Source organism: Denticeps clupeoides, chromosome 18 (assembly GCF_900700375.1).
Source record: "Denticeps clupeoides chromosome 18, fDenClu1.1, whole genome shotgun sequence".
Lineage (NCBI taxonomy): Eukaryota > Metazoa > Chordata > Actinopteri > Clupeiformes > Denticipitidae > Denticeps > Denticeps clupeoides.
Window position 1 is genome coordinate 8882950 of NC_041724.1, and position 21083 is coordinate 8904032.

A 21083-nucleotide genomic window follows, 5' to 3' on the forward strand; every position below is an offset into this window, starting at 1 on the left:
TGTGATTTGTGCACTCGCATTTTGAAGACACGAGCGAAACGCGGCGGAAGGAGAAACCTGCGGTAGACATGAGGGTAAAGGTCCTTCATTTCCTTGACTTTATTATGACCACGTTCACAAATGGAATAAACATGAAGAGCGAGTTCTGCTCCACGGGCAGAGGCACTAAGCACGAGCATTGCTGTTTGGCCGTGAGCCCTGCGATCACTAAGCACTTGATGACATTCAAAATGAATAAATATCAATTTTTGTACATTCGCTGCAGTAATGAGAACCACAAGGAGCGAAACATGACGAAACAACACGTGCAGACTTAGGACAGCCGTTTTTTTTTGAAAAGCAATTACGAAGAAGGGCTCATCGCCGAACGCTTCGTTTCAGGTCGAGCTGCAGATTTTCAGTTCCAGGGATTAAGCACCCCCATCCCCCCCAATCACCTTTTTAAATACACCCCGGGAGCCTCGAGTTCAACTTCAAGCCGAAACAACCTGCTTCGCATTTGCCATTCATGACTTGATGGCGGCTCGGGGCGAACTCGCCACTTCCCTTTAGCCGTAATGGCTGAAATTAGGACAAGGGGACGGTGAAATCTGTCACCCGTCACCGCACTTGGGGCCGGAATGTGATTGCACGCTTTTCTCTTTCTCCAGCCTCGTCCATGGGTCTTTAAACAGACATTGGTACGACATTCAGTGTTTCCATATTTAAATAAACGCCATCGCGCAAGAAGTCACACATTCACCTGTTGTCGGTGTACAGCAAGCGATGAACGCGTGGAAGCCTCCCCGCAGCAGAGTAGAGAACATCATGCGCTAAAAGTGATATGAAGGACAGGTAAACACCGAGTGGTCACACAGGGGTGGGCTGCTGGCCGGTGTTGTGCCCGTTCGCGATCAGGCCTCGCAGGGAGCGCGTCCTGAAGGACCCTTCGGGGTGGATGGTGTCCGGTTTGTGCTCGCACCGGAAGAACATGAGGAACCCGTTCCTGTAGTTCTGGTTCATCCATCCGTACAGCAGGGGGTTGGTGAACGTGGAGCACATGGCGACGATGTGGAAAACGGTGTAGAGCAGCTTGTACTCTTTGAAGTTGAGCACCAGGTCCAGGTCGCTGGCCAGCTGGAACATATGGAAGGGCAGCCAGCAGACCGCAAAGACCAGCACCACCAAAGCCAGCATTTTGGTGGTGTTCCTGCGCCGGTAGACACTGTCGCTGCGGCTGGAAGGGCTCACGTGGTTCTTGAGTTTCATCCAGATGCACACGTAGGCGTAGGTGATGATGCTCAGCGGCAGAACGTATTGGAGCAACAGCATGGACAGGCTGTAAATGATGGCGTCGCGGTTGGTGCCGTGGGGCCATTTCTCGGAGCACACAGCGATGCGCAGGTTGATGTAGGCGATGTCCTCGTACCTGTACTCCCGGAAAATAGCCAAGGGCACCGCCAAGATGGCCCCAGACGCCCACGTCAACCCAATGACTGTGAAACTGGCGCAGGTCGTGAGCCGCTGTCCCAGATGGAACACTATGCACCTGTAACGTTCGAGGGCGATCACCGTCAGGGTCAGGATGGAGACATGGACACTGAGGGCCTGGGCGTATGGCAGCATGTGGCACAGAACGGCACCAAACTTCCACTCGTCCAGCAGCGTGTATGCCAGGGTGAAGGGCAGGCACATGGTGTCCACCATCAAGTCCGCCAGAGCGAGGTTGGCGATGAAATAGTTGGTGACGGTGCGCATGTTCCTATAGAGAACAATCATGTAAATCACCAACGCGTTGCCCAACAGACCCAGCAAGATAATGAGCGAGTAGGCGGTGATCAACATGATCTGGACAGTTCGATGTTTCGTAATGTCCTCCCCGAAAGTGGGCCTTGAAGAGGCGGTACTGTTGACGGCCTCTTGGTGCCTGGAGGTGTAATTCCACGACCCAGGGGGCATTTCGGTTGCATTTGACAGACCTGAGGGGCTCATGTTGAACATTCAGTCAGGTACCTGTTTGAAAGACAATAGAAAGACAAAAAAGACATGGGGACATTACTGACATACTCTTCTTATTCATTTAATTGAATTAATATATCCAATTGTAACTCGTTCTCCAGAACAAATTTAATTTAACCAGACTCCATTTAGGATATTGGATCTTTGACTGTGCTCACAGCCAACATTGACAAACCAGACGCTGATGATGGTAGACAGGTCTGCTTGAACTTAGAATGTGTTATTGCTTTATTGATTGTTTTTTTTTTTTTTTTGGGAGCAAAACAGAATGCAATTAGATACGGGTTGAAATTGGGGAAAAAAAAGATGCCCGTCATTGGACAATTAACAGGAGAAGTGGGAACAGATGGAGCAGTATGTAGGGAGTGTAGATGATTGGTGAGTTACTCGTTTAGAAGATGGATGGCTCCAGGAAAGTAGCTGTACGGCCTAGGAGATGATGGACCGGAAATGTCTCTGTGATGAGCATATGGTTGCTTGGGCGTGCGGCGACGGCTACGGTGCCTACCACGTCTGTGTTTCTTTAACTCTGGCTGTTGTTATTCACCGCAGCCTGGTGGCGAGTTTGGAACCAGTTAGTAGAACAACAGTATCATTAGCATTAATGCTCAATATGTTGACCAACATATGTTGTGAACAAAATGAAATTGAACACCAATAAATAACCGCGTGGACATGATTACTGATACACATTCGGCCATGACACATAATAATCATATGTAGATGACCCTTCCTGGTCTTTTCACGGCTTAGAAAACATCATACAGAGCACTATTGCAATTCAGCGGTGATGGTTGTCCTTTCGCTGATTATTTTCACACCATTTAGTATAGATGGATGGAGCGATGAATAAGGATGTATAATATTCATCCTTTTTTCAACCTAATTCTCTTTGTTCCAACACAAAACTTGGTATAACCATTAAGAACATTGGTAAATTCCTAAGATATGTTCAGTGCATGTGTAACAAGAGCTACCATAGCTACCACTGTGTATAGAACAGAAATATTTATACACCTTCCATATCCATAATTCCCTTTTTAGACCAGAACATTGTGGTTTATACAAAGTGAAATTACATCCATTTGTTTTGGGCTCCACGTTGTCTTCAGTGTCACAATTGTCTGATTAACTCATGTTTAGTTCAGTTCCACGTCTGGACGTTTGCTGCCTGCTGTTTTGTCCAGAGGCATCATCTATTGTGAGTGAGGCCACGTCTGCCTTTGGATTTTTGCAAATGACCGTCTTGCGCTCGCAACAGATTACACGTGACGAGACATGATTTAAATTCACAAAAGACCTCTTCAGTGTGGGATTGTGTTGGACTGAACGTTGCAAGAGAAGGTTAATGAGCTCATTCAACAACCAAGAAAGACCCTGAATCAATTCAAATCTGATTCAATAGCAGGTCCAAGGAACAGCATTTACTGATGCATTTGTTGAAGAGAGGCTGGTCACAACAAAAGCTATGAGTTCAATGCTATTTAAGTTGATTATATGACATGAAATACGAGGATTGCACCCCTCAGAGTCACCAGCTGCCTAGGGAGAGTGCAGTTTCCAATAATGCTTGATGTCCTCAAGACACTCATCAACAGGCACAAAGAACCTCTACGCTCTTATGTAAGATCTATTTCTACACATAATAGTCCTAATCTGGGCAATGAGACATGGTCTTTCTTTTTATCTCCTACATTTCACATTACAGTTTATTGAAATTACCTGAATTAAATACAATTAATTTCAAACGACTGCATTCAGTACTCAACAAAAAGCTTGAACTGAAGCTGAATATCATTTGCAAAAGAAAAAAATAGAGGAAATAAGGAAAGAACAGCAACTTGACCTCTACAGTGTACATTGTGGTTTGTTATTGAAGGACCAGGAGCGTGGAGCTGATAATGACCAAAGGTGGGAGCCAGCAGATGACTATCTGTAGGACGGGAGTCTTGACATTCATTAGTTTATAGAAAAGGAACCGATAAGGGTCACAATCCTGAATCCGAGTCTCCCCGAGCTGCCTGCTGAGCATCAGTGTTGGGTTAATAATGATGCACTGATGCAAAAAAATAAAATAATAATATTTCATTTTGAATTATGAAATTATTGGAAATAAATGGATTTGTCATTTCATTTTCCCACAAAAATAAAATCAAAGCACACTTAGTTTTTGGCTGGAACCATTTCGATCAACACTGAGAAATTGTACCCCACTGACCTGTGAGAATGCTCAATATTCAAAAACGCCTAATGTTCACCACATCTTCATGATGTCTTCATGACATCTCCATGGTCACATCAGAAGGCTGAGCCACACCAGTCGGGATCTTGTCCCCGATTAAACTGGAACTGCCAGTGGTTTGTATAATTGATAGCGTCCAGTTCAGTCAAGCCCTTCCCTCAAGGTTGATGAGGGCTTTCCTCAACCCTCCTCCCACCATTTTATGGGTGAAAGTGTCAACATCGCCTTTATAGCCAACAAGGGATCACCTGCTGTACCCGTCCTTCCCCCCACATTCCTCATTTTGAGATCAGGGGCACATTTGACAGCAGTGACAACAGATCATCTTGCAGTAAAACCTGCATCCCATCACACGGCAGTTGAGTGAGGACCAGCCTATTCCATCAGCCAAGCAAAAACCAGGAAGGCTTGGTTCTATTCACCCCTATTCATGCTGAAATACCTGTTTGAACTCAACACTTGATAAAAACAATTAATAAAGGCATAATTATTAAAGTTCAATAAGATGAGAACAAATCCCCCGACCTCAGCACAAACGTATATGCAAACAAGGAGACTCTATAGTACAATTTGCTCATTTGTCTTCTCAAATGAGAACAAAAAGAGCAAAAAGAACAAAAATGAGAAAAAAGAACAAAAATCACTGCCCTTCCTCGTAAAAACAAAAGTAAAAAGATGCGGCACAATGCACCTTTATGGCACATAATGGCGGTGATTACGCTGCCAGAACCTCCTGGTTGATTCATTTGCTTTGGAGCGAGCGCTGCCTCCAGAACGCTTTGAAAGACAGGAGAAACTGCCCTGTCAAATTACAAATACTATTTTTAGGCTTACCAGAAGTAGTCCCATCCCCGTCCATCCACGCAGACAGGTGGCGAAAGATGCAGGACGGTCCGCAGCGGCGCGTCAAAATGGGCTCAGGTTCTGCCTCCAGACAGGACAATTCCATTATCTGAGAGTTTTAGTTTTAATTTCCGAGCTTGTTTCACAACATAACAGTGGCAGGAGCTGCTTCATGGGAGAGAAGCCCTCCTCACAAGGCTTAAGGGGGTGGGGGTTGCTATAATATGCTTTATATTGCTTGCTGGGGGCAAACTGTGTACGTGTGTGGGGGTTGTAATGTCATGTTTATATAAAAAAAAAATCACTTTTTCAAAATTTTCTGCTCAGAGGCAGCATTTCCCGAAAGGTCATCTCCCCGGTGACAAAAATCATTTAAACTAAGTGACCTTCTATCCTGAGATCTTTCTGATAAATACCGTGAAATACTAATTAATAAAAAAAAGTTTGAAATTTGATTTTCACCCCCATCAGCCATCTTGTAAGAATTGGTGCCTGCTCAGAATCTTTTGGTCGCGGAATAAATAATAGATCAAAGCCACTCTGGGGTCACCATTTTGCATGACCCCGCCCCCTCATTGCGATTACAGCTAGATTACATTAGCAGCAGTCTGTATGTTTCCATGCACGGGTTAGTTCCGCTAGCTTTTCTTGGCCGTTCTTCTCGGAATGCCGTCATTGTCACAATATTGACTTATTGACTGAGGTCCGACTCGCTGCGATAGGTGGTGATTTCGGCCTGTTAGTATTTCCAGGTGACCGGTTACATCGGACAGCCAGTGGAGCTGTTAGCTAGACAGCTTGCTGTACGCCATACTTCATTAACAAATGCATGCCATACCCTGTGGTTACGGTGTAATCAGATGGCAGAGGGAATTGAGGGACAATTTCAGTCGGACTTGTTAACATGTTTACGTGGCCAAAACAGTAGTTACAATTTGTGACAATTTACGCCATGTACAAGTTCTTCATTTTTTTTTTCTGGTCCTGGGGGTCCATAACCTGTATAGCTGTACCTGTCCAACGAAGCTTCTGGAAGGAGAATTCCTTTATCAGGCTTACAGATGCAGTGAAAAGTGATGAGAGGCGTGGTCTTCCCCAGACACGCCCCCAGAGCAGAGAATACTGCTTTTTTTAATGATTTGCAGATCATTACTTCATGCAAATACTTTTTTTTTTTAATACAATACAATTTGGCTGAAAGAGAGTGTAATGGCCAGCTGTGACTCGATTTAATATTTGATGTGCCCCTTTGCAGGGACTTCAATCACACCTCTACGTGCATCGCATCCGTACATTTAACTCTTTATAAGGACCGAATCCCGGAGTCGGATATAAAATATATATCTTATACAATAAAATTAAAAGCAGCGACGTCGGTTCTGCACAAAACTTTCACAAATCCTCACCAGCGCTCAAGTCCGCTCATTTTACCCCTAAAGACGTTTACTGACCGTCTACACTTGCATTAGGAGCAAAACGACGGCAGCCAGTCCGACTTCACCCACCTCGCCTTCTCCGCTACTCTGCAGCCGAGGACGGTGGAGACGCTCGGAGACGCGGGGGACGCGCGCACACAGCTCCTCCGGTACCGGCGCGCGCGGAGCCGGGTTCGCGCGTCTCCGCAGCTAGAAGGAGCGGGCGCGTGAAGCTCGTGGGCGTGGCGTGGCGTGGCGGGGCGGGGCCGGGCGGTGGCGTCGGCGGTGAAGCGGACCTGGCATCCCTGCGGAAATAATTGCTGGGGCCTGAGAGAAAAAAAAATTAAATTTACATTTGGGGAGAGACACAGTGGACATAAAAAGTTTGCAACGCCATTTAAAAAAAGGCAGGTTTTTGCAATGTAAATCATTGTATCGTATCGTATTGCAGAAGTGTGCACACCTTGAGAGATTTTACAGAAAACAAGTCTGATCCGTGATGACGCCACCTTGCCACCTCCATTCCTTCAGAGAACTAGTGGAAAGTTAGCAAAAAAATTATGAATGCTGCCTGTACATGTAAGAGGAGTGTCTGAAGACACAGTAGCCACAGTGGACCGTCCTGCTCCTAATGCCTGACATGCTCCTACAGAACAGATGGATGGCTGGGCGACCATGCCTCGTTCTACCAGGGGGAGAGGTGGCAAGACGATTCAACATGGAGCCAGTGTTGTTGCATTTGAAATAATGATTAGCTGATGCACCATATACTGCACTGGTGTGAATGTGACCTGTTTTGTTGCTTCTTGTCTGTGCAACTGTTTTTCAACTGAATTAAGATCGCTGCAATGTTTTTAAAGGTTCCTCTCTATGTGTACATGATAAGTTGGGGAGAGTATGTGTGTCATTAATTGATACAATGCTCTTTGCATTTTTTAATTACATGGAGACACAAGTAATGTTTAAAATGAATGTAACTGACTCGTTGTAGTAGAAGTGTAATGCATCATATACTTATATCTTTGCAGCATAATAATTAAGGACATAAAATATTTAAAATAAAGAATTTGTAAGTATACTAAGAAAAGTAAAGTATGTGGAAATGTCAGACACATATGTTGGTTTTATACAAAAGAGACTGAACGATTAGATATACAATAATATACTATTGTAAGTGCACAGTAATGTGAATGAATCTGGCTGGAACTGCTTTCTAGTCTTTTGCTCTTTGCCCTGAGTGTCCTGTAGCGTCTTCCAGAGAGCGCCAATACTGCGTCTCCTCGATTACTCTCTTTTCTCAGTATTACTTATTTTTGTATCGTATTTACTTATTCACATAAAATTGTTTCGTGTGGTCTTGTCTGTTTTTTTTTTTTTTTTTGCCTTTTGACGTCAAAAAAAAGAGGAGTTCGGAAGCTTCGCCGTCGGCCGCGTCTGTCACGCGCCGCTGTTACGCAACGCGCAGCCAATCAGAGGCCGAGTTTCATATTTTTTTATTTACTAACTTGCCCCGCCCACCCGCGGAAGAAGACGCGACACGTGAGCGAGACGCGGCCCTTTTTTACGGTTTTGTAGGGCGGAGTAAACAAGCGCAGCTCGTTCGTGTTACATTAGCCTAGAAAGCTAAAAAAAAAAAAAAAAGGGACGCTCTCTCGTGACTCTTTCGACAGACTCCTTGCGGGACGAGGGAAGTGAAAGTGAAGCATGGCGTCCGGCGGCCGCCCCGCCAGCCTCCGCGAGGACCTGACCTGCGCCATCTGCTGCGACCTGTTCAGGGACCCCGTCATGCTGGCCTGCATGCACCACTTCTGCAGAGCCTGCATCGACACGTACTGGCGCAGCATCCGGGGCCCCGTGCCCTGTCCCCAGTGTCGCCAAGAGTTCCCCTCCAGACACTTCCAGGCCAACTACCTGGTGGCCGGCCTGGTGGAGAAGGTGCGGGCCAACTCTTCTGACGGATACGTGAAGAACGTTGAGGTCAGTGTGTGAGGGATGTTACTACTACTGGTCACCACAACTTCAGCCATGTGGTGAACGTTGGCGTGAGGTCGTAGTACTAGTGGTTAACACTCGTGGCGAATGTTGGCCTGAGGTCGTAGTACTAGTGGTTAACACTCGTGGCGAACGTTGGCGTGAGGTCGTAGTACTAGTGGTTAACACTCATGAACGTTGGCCTGAGGTCGTAGTACTAGTGGTTAACACTCGTGGCGAATGTTGGCCTGAGGTCGTAGTACTAGTGGTTAACACTCATGAACGTTGGCCTGAGGTCGTAGTACTAGTGGTTAACACTCGTGGCGAATGTTGGCCTGAGGTCGTAGTACTAGTGGTTAATACTCATGAACGTTGGCGTGAGGTCGTAGTACTAGTGGTTAACACTCATGAACGTTGGCGTGAGGTCGTAGTACTAGTGGTTAATACTCATGAACGTTGGCGTGAGGTCGTAGTACTAGTGGTTAACACTCATGAACGTTGGCGTGAGGTCGTAGTACTAGTGGTTAACACTCGTGGCGAACGTTGGCGTGAGGTCGTAGTACTAGTGGTTAACACTCATGAACGTTGGCCTGAGGTCGTAGTACTAGTGGTTAACACTCGTGGCGAACGTTGGCGTGAGGTCGTAGTACTAGTGGTTAACACTCGTGGCGAACGTTGGCGTGAGGTCGTAGTACTAATGGTTAACACTCATGAACGTTGGCGTGAGGTCGTAGTACTAGTGGTTAACCCTCATGAACGTTGGCGTGAGGTCGTAGTACTAGTGGTTAACACTCATGAACGTTGGCGTGAGGTCGTAGTACTAGTGGTTAACCCTCATGAACGTTGGCGTGAGGTCGTAGTACTAGTGGTTAACACTCGTGGCGAACGTTGGCCTGAGGTCGTAGTACTAGTGGTTAACACTCGTGGCGAACGTTGGCGTGAGGTCGTAGTACTAGTGGTTAACACTCATGAACGTTGGCGTGAGGTCGTAGTACTAGTGGTTAACCCTCATGAACGTTGGCGTGAGGTCGTAGTACTAGTGGTTAACACTCATGAACGTTGGCGTGAGGTCGTAGTACTAGTGGTTAACCCTCATGAACGTTGGCGTGAGGTCGTAGTACTAGTGGTTAACACTCGTGGCGAACGTTGGCGTGAGGTCGTAGTACTAGTGGTTAACACTCATGAACGTTGGCGTGAGGTCGTAGTACTAGTGGTTAACACTCATGAACGTTGGCCTCAAAACCACAAAGTCCCAGGTTCAAACTCCGCTTACTGCCATTCCGTTCCCTGTCACTACTGACTGTAAGTGGCTCTGGATAAGGGCCATAATTGTAAATGTGTATCACCAGGCAGGCACCACTCCATTTTAAATGATCCCTGGCCCAGTGAAAACGCCTGAGCTTGTGGATCATGCTTAGAAATGGCTTCTTCTTGGCACTGTAGAGTTTCAGATGGCAACGGCGGATGGCACAGGGTTCACTGACAATGGTTTCTGGAAGTATTCCTGAGCCCATTCTGTGATTTCCTTTACAGTACCATTCCTGGTTGTGCTCAAATGTACTTTTTCCAGCCTCTTATTGCTACTTGTCCCAATTTTTTCGGGATTTGTTAACACCGTGAAATTTTGAACATATTGAACATATTTTCAACATATTTTTCCTTTAAAATGATACATTTACTCAGATTAAACTTTTGATCTGTCATCTACATTCTATTACAAATTAAATATTGACATTTGCCATCTCCACATCGTTGCATTAAGTTTTTATTCACAATTTGTTTAGTGTCCCAACTTTTTTGGAATCCGGTTTGTATCAACATGGATATAATCTGTCTTCTGCATCTGATGGATTATCTCATTCTTTTTAAAGAATTAACTGTTTTCTAAATACTTTCCTGTTAAATGTAACCAGGAGCGAATGCAGATACTTTGTTGTTGTATTTTGAAGTATTACCATTAAGTCCCTACATTCATTATCTCACATCGTCAATCCCACTTATAGTGCAGAAATACACCCATCCAGCAGGGGGTGACATCACCTTCCTGAAGGTCACAAAAAAAAGAGCTGGACAATCTACTGGGTGTTTAGTCAGAGCCAACCACAACATGTGTCTCTTTTAACTCCTCCAAAATATCTAATGTTAACTAAAGCCAGTATTATTAGGTAAATGTGAGCAGACTGATTGTTCTTTTGCTCCAGAAACAGGTGAAAGATTCCTTGGAGTCTCACCGTTCAAAGGTCATGGATTACGTCCAGATGATCCATAGGGACAAAGAGCAGGTTGAAAGTTTGAAGGTAATTTCATGGATTCATGATCTCTCACAGCGTCAGAATGTCTTTTGTGAAAATGTTTGTTTCCTTTCACAAATCACTTCTTTTGAACGTCAGTGGAAGATTTAATTAGGCTTTCACTGTGCTTGGCTGCATTGTTTGACTATTGGATTATAATTAAGGTCTCATTAATTCCTATTCAGAGGGTAGGGGCAGAGCTACAGGAACGTATCCACGGCGACTTCCAGGCTCTGCACAGCTTTCTGCAAGATGAGGAAGAGTCCATACTGGAGGAGCTGAGGAGGGAGCAGGAGGAAAACGTGGAGGAGTTCCAGCTACATGTGGTGACACTTGAGAATGCTGTCAAGCAGCTGGAGCAGGACATGCATGTCCTGCAGCAGCAAGTCAACATCATGGACAGCAGCGTCTTAGCTGAGGTAGCATTTTCTTTATTAATCTGGGATCCTCAATAACTACTGAATCTGGAGGACACTACACTGCACAGATGGTTAGAATCTTTAGAACCTCTAAAGTACAATAACCAGTGATATCAGTTATTGCTAATTTAACAATACTAATGTTAATACAAAAATAAAATAAGTAATCACACTACTTCAGATAAATGAATGCAGAAACACAAGCATTGATCTATGGTGCCATGCATACCTGAACAGAAGATGATTGTTACAATTTTATTTTTTTAAGGGGAACAGGAACACTGTGCACCCCAAAACATTTAAGTTCTTAGGCAATGTCTACCAAGGTTACAGATCTTATTCAGCTATGGCAAACTCACAGTAATCATTAGCAAAGCTCCGCAAAAATCAGCTTAGGGAAGAGGTTGCCTAATCAAATGCATGCAAATAATCGAATCCAGTACCTTTCCTGAATGGCGTTTCACAACTTGATCGTTGTCTTTTCTGTTGTTTTCTGGGTTTCCTGCAGCTGCAAACTTGCTGATAGATACAGTTTCTATCCTCTTTGTTCTTAGTTTGCTAGAAGATGTAAGAATTTGGGGGTTAATTGTCGGTAAGAAGGACTGCTTCATTTAAAAACATGAAGGTCAGCTGAATTAATTTCATATTGCATTAATACATGGCTTCATGAACCACAGACTGCCCTGACAGATGGAGAGGGGCAATCAATTATCTTAATATGCACTAATTTAACTTTTATCTCAATAACATCCTGTCTCTGTCTCTCTCTGTTTATTATTTAGCTTCCAGAAGTGATTTCCAGAAGGTGAGTGTTTCAGTGTAAAAAACCAAACAAACATTAAAATAAAATCATTTCAGTAAAAAATATAAAACCAGTTTGGGTTTGTAATATTTAAAAGTAACGTAGATAAATGGCTGTTATTTAAAAATGCACTGCTCAAATAAGACATCCTAGATCTGAATGAATGAAATATTTTTATTAAATATTTTGTTCTTTACATAATTGGTTGTGCTGACAACAAAATCACACAAAAAGTATCGATGGAAATTTATCAACCCATGGAGGTCTGGATTTGGAGTCACTTATACATCACTTGTAATGATGTAATGTCCTTAAAACAAGTTAAAATGAGGCTCAGTAGTGGGTGTGGCCTGTATGACCTCCCTATAACGCCTGGGCATGCTCTTGATGAGGTGGCGGATGGTCTCCTGAGGGATCTCCTCCCAGACCTGGAATAAAGCATCAGCCAACACCTGGACAGTCTGTGGTGCAACGTGGCGTTGGTGGATGGAGCGAGACATGATGTCCCAGATGTGCTCAATTGGATTCAGGTCTGGGGAATGATCGGGCCAGTCTATAGCATCAATGCCTTCGTCTTGCAGGAACTGCTGACACACTCCAGCCACATGAGGTCTAGCATTAGGAGGAACCCAGGGCCAACCACACCAGCATATGGTCTTACAAGGGGTTTGAGGATCTCATCTCTGTACCTAATGGCAGTCAGACCATCCCTTGTAAGCACATGGAGGGCTGTGCAGCCCCTTCCCTGTCTCCAGACGTCTTCAGATGTCTGTCACGTGTGCTCAGTGTGAACTGAGTCTTTTTCTGAGCATTTTAGCAGACGCATGCACATTTGTGGCCTGGTGGAGGTCCTTTTGCAGGGCTTTAGCCTGTCTCCTGGTAGCGCCTACATGCTCTGGACACAACACTGACAGACTCAGCAATCCTTCTTGCCACAGTGATGTTCCATTCTGGATGAGCTGCACTACCTGAGCCACTCTGTCTCATGCTAACACTAGAGTTAAAGCACTGCCAGTATTCAGTAGTGACCAAAACATCAGCCAGAAGGCATAGGAACTGAGAAGTGGTCTGTGGTCACCACCAGCAGAACCACGCCTTTATTGGGGATGTTGTGCTAATTCCCTATAATTTCCACCACTTGTCTATTCCATTTAAACAACAGCACGTGGAATTGATTGTCAATCAGTGTTGCTTCCTAAGTGGACCGTTTGATTTCACAGAAGTGAGATTGACTTGTGCTGTATTTTTTTTTTGAGAAGTGTATATATATTTTGTGTTATTTCAGTTAATCTGGCAACAATGGTGACCAGCTCACTTCAAACCCTTGTTATTAAATACCGTGTTTGATTCCAGGACAAAACTTGCTCACTAGTTTACTCAGAAGAAATTCTTTGATGTGGTTACACCCCCTGAAAAGTTTACCTCCCCTGCTTTCGCCTTCTGGGTGATTTTGACCATATATCATGCATCTCCTCTATCTGTTTCTGTTATTTATCAGCCCACTATCACATTACATATTTAATGGAAAAACTGCACATGATGTATTACAGTAGTGCATATGTTTATCAATCATGGGCACCAAACTTCCCCAGCTTTCCACAAAATATAGTTTTATTTTGCTAGGAGCCAGAGAGCTTTCACAGAAAACCATTTACTTATGTCTTTCCTCTCCATACAGACCATCTCTTCAAGTCAGCAAAGGGCCGCAGTTTGACATGAAGGATTTCTGCAGTAAATATATTTCTCCACTGCAGTACACCACCTGGAGAAAAATGTTTTTCGTTTTGAAACCAGGTAACATTTCTTTTTACTGCTGAGCAGAATTATTTGATTCAGAATATTATCAGAACGTAGGAATTTAGGAGTCCTGTGTTTTTTTTGAGACATTGAGAAACACTAATCACTCGATGGTGCCTCTGCAGGCCCTGCTTCATTCACTTTGGATGAGGACACAGCCCACCCGAGCCTGAGCCTTTCCCAGGACAAGACCACAGTCACCGAACACCCCAAGAGGTTCCCTTACCCACCGAACCCCAGACGTTTCATCCAGTGCGTCAACGTGTTGGGGGCTCAGGGCTTCCAGTCAGGCCGGCACTACTGGGAGGTGGAGGTGGGCAGCAAGCTCAAGTGGGACGTGAGCGTAGCTTTGGAGACGGTGGACCGCCGGGCCCGGGTTAAGCTCTGCCCGGAGAACGGCTACTGGACCCTCCGCCTACGGAACGGAAGCCAGTGTTCGGCTGGGACCCAGCCCTGGACGCCTCTTCGAACGGTGTCCGTCCCACGCAGGATTGGAGTCTTTGTAGACTTTGAGGACAGGAGGGTGTCCTTCTACAATGCAGACAGCATGTCTCTGCTCTGGTCCTTTTCTAACGGGCCAAGAGGGAAGACGTTCCCCTTCATTAGCACCTGCATCAGTGCACTGGGTGAGAAACCCCAGCCTATACGCTTCCTGCACCACAGTTGAATAGTTGGAGAATAGCATTAGGTTGCTATGGTTACAGAGGATGCTCTGCTCTGTTCTATTCTGTCTACACTTTAAATCAACTTGATTAGAGTTACCTGTGCATTAGATAGATTAACGGGTATATAGTGTATATACATCCCTAATCATTCAGTAGAGCAAAAAAAAAAAAGGAAAGCATTTTGTGTACCGTTTTATTATTGGTACTTGGCCTCTTTTATATATATTCTGTTTCTTTTTCTTCCATTTTACTTCAATCTTGTGCTTTATTAAATATTTTCCTGACGGTTCATTTATATCTGGGAAAAAGTATGATGTTCACATCAAATCAATACAATAAACCAAAGACATTCATTAATGAGTTTGTGTGATTGTGCAAGGTTTTATTAGTTGTGTACATTGACATCCGGCCCTGACAAGTGTGGCGCACCCATCACTCAGGAACTGGACTCTTCAGATCACAGGACCCTTTTCCAGTTTTTTTTTTAAGCCTCACTAACAAGCAGTTTATTCACTACCCATTTTCTACAGCCATTCATTTTTTTATAATGTAAATAATATTATTAATAATAAGTTTTGTCATTTTTAACTACTAATAATTTCAGTGAGTTGTTTTATTTGCTTGATTCAAGCTCACAGGGTTGTTTGAGGCATGCACTGCATCAGTTAAGATTAATTAACTTGTTGCCCGCTGCAGAAATTAACTTAATTCATCAAAGGCACTTGCCTATTTGATTATTTATAACCAAGTGGAGCATTTTTTGGCAGAGCAGCGTGTGTTTGTAGTCTTTTGTAACATTCTGAAATGACAACTTTATATTTAAATGGACTGCGTCAGTTAAACACATCCTGCCTTTTCAGCCACTAAAGGCCCTCATTCACCGGAAAATTATCGGACTCGCAACTGAATTGCCAACCACAATTTTGGGCTGTGTCACAAGAAAAATGTTCTTGTTGACATGTAACACGTCACTCATCCACGCACAGAACACGCTTTCACATCGCTGCTAACATTTGTCCTACGCCACATCAGACTAAACCGCGTCCTCCGAAAGCCACCAAGGTGGGCTAGCGAGCGAAGACGAACCCCATCTTATCTATAAAGCCCAGTACAGCAGCAGCATCCTACTTCCCCTGTCCCCTGCGTGAGGTCAAACAAACACTGTGACAGCTCCGGCGGCCCCAGACGGCTTTAGCGTCCTCGGAGGGGCCTGCTGGACAGGATGCCCTCTAACCCCACAGCTTGGCCAGTCTGACCACCGCTGAAACAGGAACCTGCGCTCCTCTCCCCAGGGTCACGTTATGAACCTTTTTCAAAAATTCGGCAAAAAATAAAAGCAATTATTCAAATCACTACAGATGCAGCCTGAGAGAGACGTGGAAAACAGACACCAACATCTACGGTGACAACAACAGTCCGAGCCGTGGAGGAGAGGAGGCGCGTCTCCACGCCCCTGCCAGGCATGGCTGTGTGGGGGAATCGGCGATCCTGCAGCGAGGAGCGAATCGGGGGAGGAAAAAAAAAAAACTCCTGGCTGACCCCACGGCGACGGTTCGACATGTCACACATCCTTCCGATCACAGCCAGTGAAGGCAGGATGTGGCAGATGGAGCCACTACTCTTCAAGGCCTGGGCCTTGAGCCCCCCCCCATCCCAAGGGGGGAGGACTGGGAAATCACGCCTTTTTTAATGAGCGATAACAAAACACAACACCAACAGCAACAACGACAATTACACTGGAAAAAAAAGAAGGTCTTCTGCAATTCTCATGGTGAGGACATATACAAGCAAAAAGTAATATACTTCCCCGTTTTTCATCCTGCTGTTTCCTGAAGATGTTGGTTGGCTCGGGTTTTTGTTGCCCTCTCATCAGGGGCATCTTTGAACAAGAGGATCAAAGTGTGTGTGGAACGTAGGGGCACTAGTGAAATCATGAAAAACACTGACGCATACAAATCCATGTTTCATACGGCCTTCATTTCATGTACAAGTAGAGCAATTAATAGCGCGATAATTATTAGTTAGATTAGATCTTCATTTCAGGATCTAATTTCTGTCTGAGTGGCTTTCGGGGGATTCTTTGAAACTAAAAGATCAAGACAGGGCAAATAGTGGATGGTGATGCATTTTACTACTGCGGCAAATTCGTCTCATCTCACAAAATATTTCCATATGCAAAACTGAGAAGGACAATGGAAGTCCTCCTAATAAAATTACATTACGTATTTAGCAATCTAACATTGTGTGGGGAAGATATGCTGTCTGTAATCAATAATACACAGTGTTTATCAAGTTATTGAATTTTAGCATCTGTTTTTATTTGACACAGGCAGGGATTAATGCTCATTAAAAAAATTATAATATTCATATCCACTTACGAGCATCCTACATGATGTTGTCCAGTTATGTCCTGTCCATTGTACAGAAAAGTTTTACTTTTACTTTTACTAGAGATCTGTATAATATGTAAGTTTTAGTTTTAGTTAGTACAGTTTAGTGTGTCTATGCATATATTCTTTTATGATTGCACTATGGGGGGGGGGGGTCTGTGTGAAACATAATTTCAATACACGGTATACTCTGTACACTGTTGTACTGACAATAAACCTATCTTGAATCTAATATTCTTACATTCCCCAATATTTCATGTTTTTTTTTTTTTTTCATTTCTTTCTGTGTGCAAGAGATGTGTTTTGATTCAGATTCTGAAGCTGCTGTCTGGGGGTCAGGCGGGGCCGATGGAGAAACACTTATCACAACATTGAAAGATGCTTCACATGTTATTCCTCACAGCTTTGGTCCAGATAATAATTTTAGAGAAGATCGCGGACAAACACTGCAAGCGTGGGGAAAGGCTTGGCCCTTACACAAAATCAATAGTTATGGCAGCAGAAACCAGCTTTGTCCACTGGATCTGATTTCTTTTGGTCTACTCTGCTATTTCACGTTCATGCGTTTTCGACCATCCACCAAATGCAACTATTAAAGCTTCTTACATGTAGACAGGTTTTAGATGCACCCATCACAGCTTATTGAGGCTTTCAGGTATGTCTGGGTATAGTAGAAGCCTCGCAGGTTACACACTTGCCTATCAACCAGAAGATCACAAAGTCATAGGTTCAAACCCTGGAGCAAGATGAACACATGTGGAATTATATACTTAACAAAAAGTGGAGACCTGACCTCCACAGTCACCGGACCTGAACCCAATCGAGATCGTTTGGGGTGAGCTGGACCTCAGAGTGTAGGCAAAGGGGCCAACAAGTGCTAAACACCTCTGGGAACTCCTTCAAGACTGTTGGAAAACCATTTCAGGTGACGACCTCTTGAAGCTCATCGAGAGAATGCCAAGAGTGAGCAAAGCGGTAATCAGAGCAAAGAAACTAGAATATAAAACATGTTTTCAGTTATTTTATACATTATTTTGTAAAGTACATAACTCCACATGTGTTCATTCATAGTTTTGATGCCTTCAGTGAGAATCTACCATAGTAAATGGTCATGAAAATAAAGAAAACACATTGATTGAGAAGGTGTGTCCAAACTTTTGGCCTGTACTGTATACACATGTTATTATATTATACTATACCAACTATACTACTATACTTATACTATACTAATTATACTATACTAACTAAACTATTGCATGGGTGTTGGAGCTATAACCCTATGCCTTTTAGACCCCTGCAACAATTTACAGTACTGCAGAGGAAACAAAGAAGGGGAAAATTAGGGTCTCAACAAGTGTGTTGTCAGGGTGGAAGATCGCGTCCATCCTGACGTCTGGATCACGCTGTTCATTGTGAAACACTTCAGCGCAGCACACGGTGACACAACGAAATGTGTCCTCTGCGTTTAACCATCACCCTTGGTGAGCAGTGGGCAGCCATGAGAGGCGGCCAGGGAGCAGTGTGGGAGGTTCGAACCTGCAACCTTCCGATTACAGGTCCACCACTGCCTTTATCCATCCGATATTCTTCCAAAGAATGAGTATTTCTGGATAAAGCTGATCCGAGACGTAAATTGCGCATCACCGTGCAAATGACACGCAATATGTTTCGTAAAGTAAAAAAAAGTTCTCTGGTGTAATTAAACACCGTCACGCGTGTAGTAAAGTAGAAGGAACTCGGAGGAGGAACTCGGACCTCGGGCACGGAGACCATCGCACCCCGCCGCGCCCCGCCCCGCCCCGCCCCGGGCAGGAAAAGCGCGGACGAGCGAGCGGCGGCGCGCAGAGCTGCTGGTCCCACCTGAGCGTACGAGAACCCGGCACCGGCACCGGCGGCGGCGGCAGCAGCAGCCCACTGACCTGATCTGAAGCCCCCGAGGACCGGAGCTCTGGAAATGAAGAGAGATCTCACGCTGCTCGGCCACATTTGGATTGGGATCGCGTGCGCCTCAGGTGAGTCAATTAGTTTCTAAGCCGGCTCAGATTTTTTTTTTTTTTAAATTAATCATTTTAGACGTGCCAAACGTCACCGCAGTCACACGACGCCAAAAGAAACAGAACTTTTCCAATGCGATTAAGACAACTACATCACTGAGTAAAATATTATATACAGTATTAAAGTGATCCATACAATTATAGTTACAATAAAACTCTTACATACGATTCGATCATTTAATTTATGTCTAAGGAAGCGTAATAGTAACAGTTATGAAGTGTTTGTAATGATTTGACATTTGCTGTAAAGATATTGGTTTAATATTGATGCTCCTGTCCTGTCCTCCAACGATAAATATATTATTGGAACTTATAATGTTCCTCCTGCACACCTTTGGCCATGGTTTTGGCAAAACCATGTAAAATCTTTGAAGCCAAGTGCCAATCACTGTAACGTATTTCCTGCTCTGCGGTGGACAGAATATGGAGCTCATAAACATTTATGATTGCCGTTCAGCATGTTTGGTTTTGATGGCAAAGCTGTGTTTTTTTGGTGCCCGGAACTGGTTATACTGTGATGCAGTGTGTTAAGCTTGGCTCTAAGCGGTTCTTTTGTACTACATCGTTGTTGCTTTTGTTAAAATACACAATGGTGCTTGTGGTTGCGAATTTGCCGAATTGTGTCCAGATTCCATTTAGAAATTTGAAATGGGCCAAGAGCTGTTCTGACGACCACATGGACAGGCTGTAATTTGACAGAATTCTATTTCATGGCTTTTGTGCGCTTGCTTGGTTGCATCTGAAACCGGATTCGCAGCTGGGAGAGTGACGTAGACCGCAGGCTGCTGAAACCGAGAGTGTTCAACTGAGGCCAGCAAAGGCCCCCACTGTCGCTGCGGACCTGCAGACCTGACCGCAGCTCAGCCAACGGGCATCTGAATCTCCGGAGAAGTTGTGAAATCCAACGTCCATTTGGGATCATGGCCGCATCCAAGGCCCAAGCAGAGGACACTAGGAAGTGCAAACCCTTGTTTTTACTGTAGAGGCTAGTTTGTAAGGATGAGAGATTTTTTTCTTCGTGCAGGGAGGGTACACAGGGGTGGGCTCCTTCAACACAGACATATCTGCAGCCGCAAAACACTGAAATATGCGTCTGCATGAGATTTCTGTCCTAATGAGAACCATATGGCACACCAATGACCTAATGCTTCTCGCCTACTTGGTCATAACCTATAGGAATAAAGAGGTTTTGTTACAGATATGATAAGATGTTGGAAATCTGTGTGGCAACGTGCATTTTGACTTGTGACTTGTTGGACACATCGAACGCTCCTCATATATTCGTCTTTGGGTCAAGCATGGCAGTATTTTGCCTTGTGATTATCATTTTAAAGAGAAGAATTCGCACATCAGATGTTTCTCGGTGTGAAAGATAAGATCCCAGACGCTTTCACTGATGTGCTTCCTGCTGCAATAATCCCATTGGGGGGAGTGTGGGTAGGTAAGGTATATCTCAGATGGGAAGTGCAGATAGGACCAAAATCCAAATCCTAAAAAAAAAAACCCTATCGATCCCTCACCCAGTGAGGGCCGCTGAAACGGATTCCGTGGCTTGTTGTGAATGTTGTACTCTTCGTCTGTTATCAGGAGCGAGAGTGTGTGTGGTGCGGTTAGATCCCTCCTGTCTGAGGCTCAGGTGCTCTCCCTCAGTCAGTTGGATGGGCGGCACCTGACCTTGTAGTTTATTAAAACACACCGAGTGAAATATTATTACAAGTGGTCTGTTAAGAATGTATTTCGTTAAAGCTTGATAGGTGGAATCATGTGATTTGCGGACTAGGATATAAGTGGCTCTAGTGGAGCATGTAATCTATGAAATGTTGGTACTGTTTTGTTGTTTTCAGCTTTTTGAAGTTGTAGTCTGGGGGTCAGGCGGATACTTGTGGGGGAGATGATGGAGAAACGCTTATCACAATATTGAAAGATATGCTTCACGTGTTATTCCTCACAGCTTTGGTCCAGGGAAACATTTTAGAGAAGAACACACACAAACACAGCAAGCGTGGGGAAAGGCTTGGCCCTTACACAAAGTCAAAACACACACACACACATATACACATTTCTTTTACAATTGATCAATTATGACAGCATCAACAAACATCTTCCATCATATCTGATTTCTAATGGACTATTCTGCTCTTTCACATGGAGCAGTTTTCTATTTCCCATCCACCAAAACGGGACATTTTAAGCTTT

The 21083-nt window shown here is 44.4% G+C and overlaps 3 protein-coding genes across 9 annotated transcripts in view; 2 read left to right on the forward strand and 1 right to left on the reverse strand.

The window, feature by feature from the left end:
• Positions 1 to 258: 258 nt before the first annotated feature.
• Positions 259 to 6701, reverse strand: npy7r (neuropeptide Y receptor Y7). 4 transcript variants are annotated; one of them, XM_028960326.1, is made up of 2 exons: positions 6589 to 6701; positions 259 to 1992 (listed from the first exon to the last, which is right to left on the reverse strand). In XM_028960326.1, the coding sequence occupies exon 2, from the start codon at positions 1978 to 1980 to the stop codon at positions 850 to 852; it is 1131 nt and encodes a 376-aa protein (XP_028816159.1). In that variant the 5' UTR covers positions 1981 to 1992; positions 6589 to 6701; the 3' UTR covers positions 259 to 849. The 4 variants fall into 4 exon arrangements, 3 of the variants coding, with proteins under 3 accessions (XP_028816159.1, XP_028816160.1, XP_028816161.1); XM_028960327.1 differs by having other exon boundaries at positions 6535 to 6683; XM_028960328.1 differs by having other exon boundaries at positions 5075 to 6683.
• Positions 6702 to 8051: 1350 nt separating this feature from the next.
• On the forward strand, positions 8052 to 14803 carry trim105 (tripartite motif containing 105). Of its 2 annotated transcripts, none has more exons than XM_028960188.1 (6): positions 8052 to 8475; positions 10677 to 10766; positions 10946 to 11179; positions 11962 to 11984; positions 13660 to 13775; positions 13904 to 14803. In XM_028960188.1, exons 1-6 carry the CDS (start codon positions 8203 to 8205, stop codon positions 14443 to 14445), a joined length of 1278 nt encoding a protein of 425 aa, XP_028816021.1. In that variant the 5' UTR covers positions 8052 to 8202; the 3' UTR covers positions 14446 to 14803. The 2 variants fall into 2 exon arrangements, with proteins under 2 accessions (XP_028816021.1, XP_028816020.1); XM_028960187.1 differs by having other exon boundaries at positions 8054 to 8475; positions 10671 to 10766.
• Positions 14804 to 18666: 3863 nt separating this feature from the next.
• The window catches only part of flt4 (fms related receptor tyrosine kinase 4), a 34361-nt gene continuing 31944 nt past the window's right edge, over positions 18667 to 21083 (forward strand). For all 3 annotated transcript variants that reach the window (XM_028959915.1, XM_028959916.1, XM_028959917.1), the window contains exon 1: positions 18667 to 18845. In XM_028959915.1, coding sequence (XP_028815748.1) covers positions 18788 to 18845 — 58 coding nt within the window. In that variant the 5' untranslated portion in view covers positions 18667 to 18787. The remainder of the gene's footprint in view (positions 18846 to 21083) is intronic.